This window comes from Pavona decussata, unplaced genomic scaffold (assembly GCF_977016875.1).
Source record: "Pavona decussata unplaced genomic scaffold, jaPavDecu1.1 SCAFFOLD_602, whole genome shotgun sequence".
Taxonomy (NCBI): domain Eukaryota; kingdom Metazoa; phylum Cnidaria; class Anthozoa; order Scleractinia; family Agariciidae; genus Pavona; species Pavona decussata.
In genome coordinates this window covers 6051355-6063967 of record NW_028145860.1, presented here as the reverse complement: position 1 = coordinate 6063967, position 12613 = coordinate 6051355, and the positions used below count along the sequence as shown (strand labels likewise).

Here is a 12613-nt window from a genome sequence, read left to right as displayed (position 1 = left end):
TAGGAGCGTGACCTATGCTTTAGAAGTTGACAGCTGGTCAAGAGCAGCGTAAACTCATGAATATGATGTCATGCAATCAAATATGGACCACTTGCTGCATGAAGTGCTCTATCCTAGCAGATCCTAGTTCCGTTTTCATTTAATTTTTGTTCTATTATATAGTCCCATGGCCCACAGCAGTTCCAATTATTTTCGATCAAAATCTCTGAATGCCCAGTGGGAAGATCTAAGCCGTTCGATCAGCGATGTTTTACAGGTACACGAGGGTGCAGAAGCGAAAGCGGAAGGAAGGTCGCAGATTACCACAGCTCACTGGGTGAATTCTTTGGACAGGACACATTGCGCTGATAGAAGCTGTCACAAGAAGTTTTCTTTGACAGAAAGGAAACACCACTGTCGAAGGTAAAGTTATCAAGACTAAATTCAGTTCGTAGTTCGTAAGCAAACGAAATCTTCAATTCAAGTCACTGTCAACTCCCGTTCAACAGCAAAAGTCTGACATTTTATACAGTTGTTCAGCATGAATAAATATTAAAAGGCCTTTGTACCTTGTGGTGTTTGTCTCAGGCTTATAAGATGATATGAGATCGTTTGCTTTGGTTGGACTGATGCAATCTTAGTCTGCAATGACCGGAGAGAGCACAAAAACTACCGAGGGGCCCTGCCCCTCCTCCCCAATGCTATACAACCTGACAAGGGTGACCCTTGGTAGTTTTGGTGCTCTGCCCAGGTTGTGCTTTCCCTTACAAACCAAGATGGTGGTAGCCTACGAATGCAGACGTATTTCTGGCTGTTGCCTCTCTCCGCGGTATCCGGTCAACTCGCCTACATGCAAACTCGCCTACGAACAAACTCGCCTACAACTTGTCAGCTCGCCTACATAGGCGACTTCTCTTCCTGACATAGGCGAGTTCACTCAAGTAATGTATGCCTTTTAAATAACTTTATGTTCTATCTAACTCGTTCTTTAATCCATAAACCTAAACAAGCGTGCTATGTTCTAAATTCGCCTACGTAGGCGAGTTAACCAGTAAGCGTAGGCGAGTTGGCATAGGCGAGTTTGCACGTAGGCGAGTTGACCGGTATTCCTCTCCGCAACAAGCCGGAAATATGTCTGCATTCGCAGGTGTATAAATATTCATATAATGTAACTTGCCCTGTCTAAACTAGCATGTATAAAATAATAATAACAATAGTAATAATAATAATAAAATGTGTTCTTTGTGGTGATGATTCTGTACCTTTTGCTGTTATGCTTAAAGATGCGGGGAAGTGTTTTGCGGCAAGTGCAGTCAATTCAGGCGACGACTCTCATTATTGGCAACTCCACATCCAAATGGAATTAGTTACAGAGTGAGTGTGATCTCAACTGATTTTCCTTTCTTAGTATATTTCCATTGAGTTGTAATTCACACTCAAATCCAGGGGGGAGGGTAACCCTCACTATGTGGTGTTGAACATGCTAGATTTGCCTTATGTCTTCAAATGTTTCTGGTGTAGCGCACGTGACAGCCCCCTCTTTCTGCCCCACTTTTGACAAGTAACTTACTTTTAATGACTATATAGGAACTGAATTCCACAAATTGGACAAACTAAGTTAAATGATTTTGACCAACTGAGAATACAACAATGAAGATCAGATGCACACTCAATGGTTTTCTGTCTTTTTTTGTAGGTGTGTAAGAGATGCTTTGATGTTGGGCCCCAGAGATTTGGAACAATCCGTGCACGTATGGAAGAATTCCGTGTTTGGAGAGAACTGAAAAAAGGAGATGAACCCAGGAGCAATCACAACAATGTTCCAATTCAACCTTTGAATAATGTTGAAGAAGAGCTACAAAGGCTTGTGGATGGCTACAAGAAGCATATCGGCAAATCTAAAATTAAGTCTTTTATGACAGAAGCCTTAAGCTTTGTCAAGATTCCTGACTGGCAGAAGTCTAAATACTGGATGGTGAGAAGGGACAAAGAATTAATACTAAATAGCTCAAGAGATGAATTCTCCTTAATGATAATCATACATTACTGCTGGAATTAGTTTGAGAATTTGAATTTAATCAAGTTTTGACGACTTTTTTCGTACTTCCTGTTCATTTGCTCAAGAATGTTTATAAGCATTACAGAGACCAATCAGATATTGAACACTTCAGGGAATTTAATAGAATAAGTTAACATATTTTGAATTTAAAATTTATTGGTTATTACCTGTAGACTGACAGAGACTAATACCATTTATTTATTTATTTTATTCTTCTTCCTTTGCAGCCAAGCTCATCCAAGGGTGGCTGCACTATGTGTTTAAAAAGGTTTTCAGTAACCGAGACAAAGTTTAACTGCAAGTGTGTAACAAAATTATCCTCCTTGAATTTTTTAAACTTACTTTTAATTTCGTTCATTATTTATTTATTTATTTATTTATTTATTTATTTATACAGGAGCATCTGAGCATTCATGTACTTATTAATTTTGCATTCACCATCCATTCATTCATCCATCCATCCATTCATCCCTCCCTTCATCCATCCATCCATCCATCCATCCATCCATTCATCCACCCGTTCACTCACTCACTCACTCACTCACTCACTCACTCATTCACTCACTCACTCACTCACTCACTCACTCACTCACTCACTCACTCACTCACTCACTCACTCACTCATTCATTCATTCATTCATTCATTCATTCATTCATTCATGCATGCATGCATGCATGCATGCATCCATCCATCCATCCATCCATTCATTCATTCATTCATTCATTCATTCATTCATTCACTCACTCACTCACTCACTCACTCACTCATTCACTCACTCACTCACTCTCTCACTCATTCATTCATTCATTCATTCATTCATTCACTCACTCACTCACTCACTCACTCACTCACTCACTCACTCACTCACTCACTCACTCACTCACTCATTCATTCATTCATTCATTCATTCATTCATTCATTCATTCATTCATTCATTCATTCATTCATTCATTCATTCATTCATTCATTCATTCATTCATTCATTCATTCATTCATTCATTCATTCATTCACCTGTATGTCAGTCCATTTGTTTGTTTTGTTTCACCTTTCATTGTCTCTCTGCTGTGTTAAGAGTCTATAATATTTTGTTGTTTGGTTTCCATTCATCTTCTTCATCCAATTTTAAGCTATGATAGTAACTGTGACATTCCTTACTGTCTCCTCTCTGACAGGGTTTGTGGCACAGTAATCTGCTCATCATGTTCCTCAGAAACTCTTATTCTATATCCCTCTAAACCATCATCTACTGTGCAGTGGGCTCTCATTAACATCATTGGCTCCCCAGATGAGGAACCAGCTGGATGTCTATACCTACGAATCTGCAATGCTTGTCATGGGGAGGTAGCAGTATTACAGGGAAAAACTGTGACTGATGGTTCCCCTGAGACATCAGTATTAGATGACATTGCAAGTATTCACAAGACCCTTACCAGACTTCAAGCAAAAATCAGCGATTTGTTACCCAAGTATGAGACACTTGTGGATGCTGTGGAGGCAAAAACTGATTTAAAGGGGCTGGTCCCAGTGCAGGAAAGTGCTACTCAGACCATGGCACGATATCATCTGGAATTGTCAGATTTATTTACACAGTTTGCTGTTGACATGCAGAGTATCAAACGTCTCAAGCCACAAACCAACACGCAGATAAAGCTGGCTAAGAATTTAACTAGCAGCATGTTTAACTTCTATGGTGATAATTTCCCTGTGTTTAGAGAATGTAAAAGGCGCACTGTGGAAATACTTCCACAAGAAATACTGGAGAAGGTTCAGCAGATTGTTGATCAAAATGCTATCAACAATTGCTACATTTACATCAAACAACTTGGGCTTGAAGCTTTGTTATTAGCAGATATACACAAGTTTGATAATCAGATTGCCACTTTTTTGGCCGATTGTGAAAGCGTTTGTCTCCAGGATTTGAAGTCACAGATTGAAACTTGTCGGGAGGACTGGGACCAACACGAGAAGTCTCTTAACAAATTGCTTCATGAAAACCTCATGAAACATCGTTTGGTCATTCCTTCAAAAAGAATGACTAAACAGAAGGGTGCAGTTTACGTACAAAGTTTTCTGTTAGATCGTTGTGGCCTGGTTGTAATAAAGACACTGCTACAACTAAGTGCTAAAACAACAGAAAAAAAGTTTTCTGCTTCCAAACAAGCTCTTCACAATTTGAGCAAGCAGTTGCCGTATTCACAGTAATTAACGTGACCATGAAACCTTTGTATCGCAGACAATCTATTGTCTTCTGCGTATTTCTAGGATCTATGAACTTGACTCTGACCAGAGGTAGGACACCAAGCACTGCTCGTTGGATGCCGCTCTTGTTAGTCCACCTCACAGCGTATTAGATGTACAAAAAAGCCTCTCGTTTTTTTTTTACAGTTAAGTGTAAAAAAGCTGAACATATATATCTTCAGTAACTTCAAAGATACTATATCATTAATGATGGTGTAAATTTTACTTGTAGAATTAGAACATTGCAATTACATAAATTTGTATGCATTGCGGACCTCTGTTATCTGGAACACTCTGTTTATAGTAGCACCTCTTTTTAATTGGCATCCGTGCATTTGTTCATCTGAGTGTTGTGCTAGTATCGTAACAGCTGTGCGGTAAAACGAAATCAGAGCAAACATGAATTACTTTCGGCACTCAAAAACTGCTTTGCACAGCGTCATTAGTAGGGGACATCAAATAACCTATTCACTGTTCGAAAAGAGCAGGAGACGTTGTACCACTAAGTGGGATGTAGATTCTCTCCCAAGCGCCACGTTTCCTGAATCATAGCGCTGATCACGTATAACGACTCGGCTGTGAGTGAAGTCAGCAAGCAAAAATCAATGTTCTTATCACTACCAGACTGAGAGAGAGGGCAATTCCCATGTGAAATATGCTTTACATTAGCAGCCATACACTTCTACCCTGAGAGCAATGTCACCGTGCCATTTCAACGGGTGGAAACGAATCGCTGTAGCGAAAAAGCCATATTTGGAAAAGTTATGGATGATTGTATGACGTCGGCTTGTGTTCCCTTTGAATATCTGCAAAACAATCGTATCATCATCAGCATTGCTGTATAGAAACTGACTATCATTTAATGACACACTGGAAGTGTCATCAATATAATCGATTTTCACATGAAAGGTTCTGCCGCAATACGTGTCCTTTGCATATTTACCCAAACACTATGTGATTTTTACCCATCTCTCACACAGTGACGACCAACCCCTGATCGAACGACCTGAAAATTTAGAACGCTTACCATAACACCTTGATATGGTCTAGTCACATTTCTCCAAACTGACCCCATAGAGTATGCTAAGTAGAACTGTTCTGTCCAGTTGTCTGCGTGCGGATCTCCCTGGATCTCGATCCCGCTTACGTATCTCTTTTTCCCAAAATTTATTTCCAGAAACTCGCCAAGGGTGTTCTTAGCGCTTCTCCAACACGAGGGACCACGTGCCCGCGCTTTGAAGGCTGGGTAACCAGGCGCGTAAGAGGAAGCAGTGATCCGGTTGTTGGGGATCTCGCCTGTGGTCATCCCAAACTGCCGATTGGACGAACATTCTAGATAGAAGGAGCACAAAAAGGAAGATTTTTAAGCCGGGAAAAAAGTTATTCAGTGACCCAATAGAAAAAAGTGTCTCTTGTGTTGCTAGGATAGAAATGGATGGATGCTATATAGGAACCGCTCTAAACTACTTAAGGACGGTGCCTACTTTTGTTACTGCGCATACGTTCTGCGCATCGCGAGATACTCGGGTTTCCTATGGGTGGTGCCCACTAATACAGGGATATTTTTGCACGTTTTAAAACTATGCGGAGAAAGCAGAACTTACCAAATGCTTTTGGTATCTCAAAAAAAATTGGGGGTAACCACGCATTTTTCGGAGATAATTAAGCTTCAATTTAGGAAAAAAATCCCATACATTACTTTATATTTTCGCGTTTTTTAGAGATATTCATGTTTAATTATCTCTGAAAAGTGCGTGGTTACCCCCAATTTTCTTTTTGGATTCCAATAGCCCTTGCTAAGATCTGCTTTTCCCGCATAGTCATAAACCGCACAAAAATACTTCGGTATTAGTAGGCACCGTCCTTAACCACTCTGCATGCCAGAAGACTGGGGCGCAGTCGAAGTTTTATTAAGTTTTCTCCAGAACGGTTCAAATATCAGAATTCTACTTTCAGTACTTACCTTCACAAGTCGGTCCAAGGTATCCATCTTTGCAGACACACTTAAATCCTGGGTATGATGAATTTATGATGACGCAAGAACCATTGTTCTTACATGGTGCCTTAACGCATGGTTTATAGGGTCGGTATAAGTTATCCAGATAGACAGTATCCGGTGAGGGGACAAAGTACTGGGGCTCAATACTAAGGCGGGTTTCATTGTTGAGTTCGCACTGCTGAATAGGAAATTTGAAGTTGATACTGTAGCATTCTGGGTCATCTTGACACGTGACTATGCATGTGATCAGACGAACTCGTGACATCATTCGATAAATGTGCCTGGTCAGTGTGTACCCATATATTGAGCTAACGTCTTGACAACCGGTTTGACAGGTTTCAGTTTGAAACAGAATGATCACAAGACAACTAGAAATCCATAACTTGATGCACCCCTGCAGACCAAATAAAAATAAGTCATTCTTCACTGACTCGCACCCCATGTAAATACCACAGATATTTTCTGATACTTAATATATTTCCCAGCGTTTCCAGGGAACGTAAATGTAAGAAAGGAAGCTAAGAGCTGAACGTCACCACCCGATAAGGTGCTAACGAGTGCAGCTTTATAACCAGAATAACTAGGCTAAACAAGCTCACATTTAAACTTCTCGTAATTCCCTCATTGTAATTTACGCCAGTATCTCCTTAAGTAACTGCCGTTAGTTTTGTTTCATACGGCCCACTTCTTCCCCACTGATGCTTTCAAAACCAAAAATGTAACTCCTTTCTGTACCTATTTACTCCATGCATTGCATTGATAGTCGAAGAGATGAAAAACTCTAGCTGCGTTGAATTGGAAAATGGGAAGGTCAGCCGGAAGAGGATGTGATTTTAAATAAAACCTCGGTTTACTTTGTTTTGTTTTTTATCGCTTATGACCCTTACTGGTAAAACTGACTTCAAATAACAAACCTGAATCGTCATCAGAAGAAATCAGACTGATCAGCGCAACGAACCAGAACTGAAATTTTAGCAACTCTAAAATCTTCCTTGCCTGTGTGTAGAAGTAATTGTTGCAAGAGTTTAATTGATTGTCATGTTTAAGATCTACGATCAGCTGTTTCTGCTATCTGTCATTTTCTGAACACATTATCCATTTCGAAGGTTACACAGCTTAAAAGATGTTTCACGGAAGACCCAATCAGAACGACACATTCTTCAAGATCAAAACACACTGTTTTATTAAAGTCACCCAGAAGAAAAAATCCATCATCAACTTACAAACGATTTGTATGATTAGGGAATCCATTACGTTTTTTCGTTTACTTGCGGAATTCTGCATTGGCAATAGCTGTTAAAGGGGCACTGACTGACAAGGGAATTTACTATCGACATCTTGGTCAAAACGGGTTGACAAATTGCCCTTTAGTCAAAAGATGAAATTGCTCTTAAATTACCAAGAAGATAAAAACTAAGAGATTTATCAAAAGAAGGTCAAAAGCATAATCAGTTTTTAACGCGTGATTTTTCTCTGTAGCTAAAACAACTAAGAAGAACTTGAACTTTGCCATTTTCTTTAAGCTGCAACGATATTTTCATCCTGTACGTCTGCAGCCAAGGGAAATCAATACTGACTAGTTTCTGTGCATTTTAGTGACGTATCTGTTAACAAATTGGGGCTATTTCTTCAAAGTTACCTTTGATACAAATATATATATATTTTTTGGCCTCTCAAAGTGACATTAAAATTGGGTGACATTGATGCTTTAAACTCGAGCCAAACTAGAATGAGAGCAGACGAGGAAAAAATATGACAGTGAAGTCTCTCTGAGCCACATCACACACCATGTACCCTATACAAGGTTCTGAGGTAGAAGGTAGTGAGAACGGGAAAAAACAGACTGGAAGAAAATGCAAAAAATTAAATAAACGCGTGGAAACTTTGTTAAAAAAGGAGCCACCTTAATTCACTCTTCCCACTTTCCCGCAGTTTATTTTCGCTTCGCGATTTCAGTGTTTTGCTCTTGCCGCAATTCTGAAGCCTTGAACAAGCTAGACAGCACGATGGTCGAAGAATGCACACGAACGCTAGAAGGGAACTGGAGAAATTAAGGCTTTGCGTTCAGTCCGTAATTTCCGCCTAGACTTGTTCAGCTCGAGCTTAAAACATCACTGAAATAATAAAAAATTAAAATAATAATTATAAATCTTAATTTAGGGAAAGACTTTGCTCTGCTTAATGTAGATTTGTTTTCCTGAAACTTTCAGGTCAAGAGAACGTTTCAGTTTCAATTTTGACAATTACAAGGTCCGTGAAATTTAAATCTGGTCCCACACGGCTGTAGGTCTTTGAGTCATAAGAAGCTGTCTCGAAGGTGAAGACATTGCTTTTCCTCAGCCTCGTACCCAAGCTATCTTTCCATCCTGGAAACGAGGATAGCTTGTCGTTTATCAGTTGTGGGCTTCACAACCATAAACTTCACTGCGCATGCACGGTCGTTCTTTCCAGTTGCTTGGACGAATTCGCAAGACAGTGCAGCGGAAAGGCTTGTTGATGCGGTTTTTTAAGCTAGCCCCTGCGTTTGAGTTCCCAATAAAAACCTGCAGATTTAGAACAAAAATGGAAGTGTCAGTGATCGAAAATATCAAGGAAACTCTTGATCAGCTAAAGTGCTAGATGATTGTTCTGCATGCCACGAGCATTAGACATGGAGTCCCGGCGGGGAATCGAACTCATGACCCTTCTGTACACCGATCAAAGTTGGTGTAGTATGCTCCTTGTTGTCTGTAGCTTGTTATTTAAATAATTGAGGCAGAAATATAGTATAGTATTTACTCACCCTCCTCTTAGCATCTTCTTTATGTATCATCCATCCAGTTCCATTACTTTTGTACTCAAGGGAATACTCTTTGGTCCAACAGTCCGTAGCATTCTTCGGATCAACCCTGCCTTGTGTAGCGACTGCTGTTAGGAGCTTCTCGGATGAAAATCTTATCTGTGGAAGAAAAAAAAAATACCGTATTTCATTTCTTTGTGACCATTTAGATGTTTTAGGGCTCCATCTAAATATTAACAAATTGTTGGCAAACTTTCCTATCATAATCATATCTTGATAGCAATGTTAGACGCATGACTCTAACATTGTTAAATATCCAACAAAATTTCTGGCTGAATGCTTGATCGAAAGCTAAACATTAATACAGCAAAAGATGTTGGTCTAACATAATCAAAAAAGGGTTGCAAAAAGGGTTGGCAAACACGTTGAAAACGTTCTTTGACCAACAAAACATTGGCTATCAACGTTTAAGACGTTTCGCTGAGAGTTGTTTTTCTCATTATTATAAATAATGATAACCACAATGACATGGCACCTCCAAATATGGTGACGAGTCGTTGCTCATGGCACGCCACCCTCCAGGATTGTAAGTACGACCGCTGGATGGAGGACTATCAGGCTCAAAACTTGATGCAGTTATTGCTGAGTCAGGGATTGACTTGTCGAACATGCCCAGTGGCTCTTCATTACAAACTATTAAAAAAGCAAACAAATACAACTCATAAGAAGGCAGTTTTTGTTTAGAAGGTACGATGTTTTGAGAAGTTTACGTTCAATTTCAAAATATATGGAGAAACTGAGCAGCAATGACAAAATTACTGCTCAAATACTTTCTTTTGAAGGTAACGTTTGGCATTTTATCCACGCACAGAGGCGTGCATTATCAAAAATTAAACCTTTCACCTTTTTATACGACTTTTTACTAAAGCGTCTTTGAGCTTCGGGAAAAGTATGCTTTTAAAATGTCATGATAATGATGATGATGATGATGACCATACCTTCACAATCGTCGCCACTGTACTTTGATTGACATTTACACTTGTATCCGGGACTTTGCGACAGTATTATACAAGTGCCACCATTTTGGCAAGGAGGGTGCACACATGCGTGAAAGCGTCGATGAAGACTTTCAATATAAACTGTGTTGTCTCTAGGGAGAAATTCCCTTGGGTGCGAAAAATGAGTTCCCTTGTTCAACTCGCAAGATTTTGAAGAAAAACTGTAATTGAGGCTGTAACAGTCTGGTTCACGCTCACATTTAACATGGCACCTCTCCACAGACCAGCTCGTTGATACTCCGATCACGTGACCTACAAGCGCCCGATTGGGAATTGATCTTACACTTCGACAGTGTTGTTCAGCAGTTGTAGTTCTGCCTGCGAGGAGGAAGGTCAACAGAACGGCGCTTGCGGCAAATACAACGCCATCTCCCATGGCAAATCCCGGGCTGGCTCTTTGAAAATCTACGAAAAATCGTACAAAAAAAGCTTTCAGCTATTTGTGATGTTGCCAGGTCCTAGCTGCTCACACTAAAACAATTGGTTCTTGTTCATGACGTCATCAGAGAACAACTGATTTCACAAAGCTGTTATTTCAATAAATATTTCACACATAACAAGCACAAGTCTTTATGGACATTTATTGTCGCGCTTTGTTCTATGGTGGAGGTGTTTTGAAATTCGCAAGTGACAGTTTAGTTCAGCTTTTTAACTCTTCAGATGGTGACAAAGTTATTTTTATTTGAATTTTTACATATATTTTATGGCTTTCCAGGTGAAATCTTATGGTAGTGAGAAAAAATGTCGTTATACTAAATATCTTCCACAACGGGAAGGACAGAAACAGTGCAAAAATTCCCATTATTGTTCCCAAATTTTATAACGATTTTGTCGTGTTGTGTAGCAACCCAGTCACAACAGTGGGACAGGGAAACCAAGCTAGGGCTGCAGCAAACCGGGATTTAAAAAAGTGGAACCACCACCGTTTAGAAAAGATCCTCTGATGACTGTATCCCTGTTGCTATCGCTATAATCCTTTTACGCAGTAGTCAGTTCGAGAAACTTGCAAGAAAACACTGGCCCCGTGACGACACCATGCCAACTAGCCATACCTGTATTGAATTCACCTTGGGTTATATAGCTTTGCTGGTGCCTGTATAAGGAGCCCAAAGTTGTGGTTTCAGATGCTGTTTATTCCGTGCTTTATCTTTGATTGCTCGAGAAAGACTGCTTAGGAGGCTACTTGAGCTGCGACCTATAGAAGGTTATCTTCTTTTCAACTATACCTCCTTTATCTAAATCATAAATTATGTATACCGGCTTTGTTACAGTGTATTCGTGTAAATAGGTATAAAGAAGTGTATTCGTATATTTCATTTTTTTACTTGAAGCTTCTCTTTTATTGAGTTGTATAGTATTTTTAATACGCAATTCAGCTCATCTGGCTCATGGCTGCTGTGTGTCATGAAATAAAAAGCATCTATCTATCCTTTTACAAATGCATCCTTTTTTCTATTGTCTTTTTTTTGTGCATACAAGAAACAGTATTTTTAGATGAAAATTTCCGCTACGTTTTTCCGAACAAAAGCTTCAAGCGTACCGATAAAAAATTAACTGTTCAGAATTTTTTTTTTGTATTTATTTTCATCTAATAGGTTGAGGTAGCAGTGTTCCAAAGAGGAAAGACCACGGTTTCTATTAAAATGAAAATGAATCCTGAATCCTCCAGTCAGTTTATACAAGAACGGTAATCTCTGTTTTACCTTTAATATTAATTTATTTTCAAGGAAACAGGTGATGTAAAAAGGATAATACTAAATTCAGAGAAAAAACACAATTAACTGACAAAATGAACAGAAAAGTAAGAGTTTAAATTATTCTGCAAACGGCTAATTTGACTCACCAGGTAGTGAAATACCAAGGTATGCTAAGCAGATCTCTAAGCAAAGTGATGCTGTTGAAATCAAGTAAAAACTGTATCGCAGGTTAAAGCAGTTCGTTTGCTCTGTTACGCTCGTCTGTTATGAGAAACAAACACATCTGCGCATTTAATCGAAAAAGTGCCACGAACGTTTTCTTATCATATTGAAAAATGCTCACTGTACAAACACCGGAATCATTTTTTAATTAATTCTGAAAGGAAAGCGATTCACTCAAACTGTGACTTGGTAAATCCTTTTAATCATAAAACAAATAAACTGAAATTAAACACAAGGGTTTGTTTAATTTTATTCCTCTTCCCTGTTATAAGATTGAGCCCTTAAAAACTCGTCTGTCTTAACTGTTTATATCTTACCCAAACACCACTGTTTTAGCACTAAACGATGTGTCGAGTTGAAATCGAAATTCAGGCGGAATATAAACCATTCCTAGTAACAATAACCTTCTTCTTGTACTCTATTTTAGAACAAAATATATCCGATTTTTCATGTCCCGGACCTTTGTTGTCTTTCCCCTTTTCACGCCAAGAGCGCAAAATCGATACACGGTCTCAGAAACGTGGGCACAACATATCACATTTTCGAGCAAAATGATCGAAATCACACGCTATCTGAGATA

The 12613-nt window shown here is 39.2% G+C and overlaps 3 protein-coding genes across 4 annotated transcripts; 1 reads left to right on the top strand and 2 right to left on the bottom strand.

The window, feature by feature from the left end:
• Positions 1 to 40: 40 nt before the first annotated feature.
• Positions 41 to 4545, top strand: LOC146449675 (uncharacterized). Its single transcript, XM_085101362.1, has 5 exons — positions 41 to 402; positions 1263 to 1353; positions 1676 to 1954; positions 2266 to 2339; positions 3213 to 4545. The coding sequence occupies exons 1-5, from the start codon at positions 167 to 169 to the stop codon at positions 4240 to 4242; spliced, it is 1710 nt and encodes a 569-aa protein (XP_084957488.1). The 5' UTR covers positions 41 to 166; the 3' UTR covers positions 4243 to 4545.
• LOC146449674 (contactin-associated protein-like 2) lies at positions 4433 to 7277 on the bottom strand. 2 transcript variants are annotated; one of them, XM_085101378.1, is made up of 4 exons: positions 7192 to 7277; positions 6242 to 6671; positions 5306 to 5610; positions 4433 to 5084 (listed from the first exon to the last, which is right to left on the bottom strand). In XM_085101378.1, the coding sequence occupies exons 1-4, from the start codon at positions 7201 to 7203 to the stop codon at positions 4944 to 4946; spliced, it is 888 nt and encodes a 295-aa protein (XP_084957504.1). In that variant the 5' UTR covers positions 7204 to 7277; the 3' UTR covers positions 4433 to 4943. The 2 variants fall into 2 exon arrangements, with proteins under 2 accessions (XP_084957504.1, XP_084957503.1); XM_085101377.1 differs by lacking the exon at positions 7192 to 7277 and having other exon boundaries at positions 6242 to 6863.
• Positions 7278 to 8665: 1388 nt separating this feature from the next.
• On the bottom strand, positions 8666 to 12060 carry LOC146449673 (lactadherin-like). Its single transcript, XM_085101379.1, has 6 exons — positions 11958 to 12060; positions 11158 to 11349; positions 10055 to 10509; positions 9592 to 9749; positions 9060 to 9215; positions 8666 to 8820 (listed from the first exon to the last, which is right to left on the bottom strand). The coding sequence occupies exons 3-6, from the start codon at positions 10488 to 10490 to the stop codon at positions 8671 to 8673; spliced, it is 900 nt and encodes a 299-aa protein (XP_084957505.1). The 5' UTR covers positions 10491 to 10509; positions 11158 to 11349; positions 11958 to 12060; the 3' UTR covers positions 8666 to 8670.
• Positions 12061 to 12613: the final 553 nt, after the last annotated feature.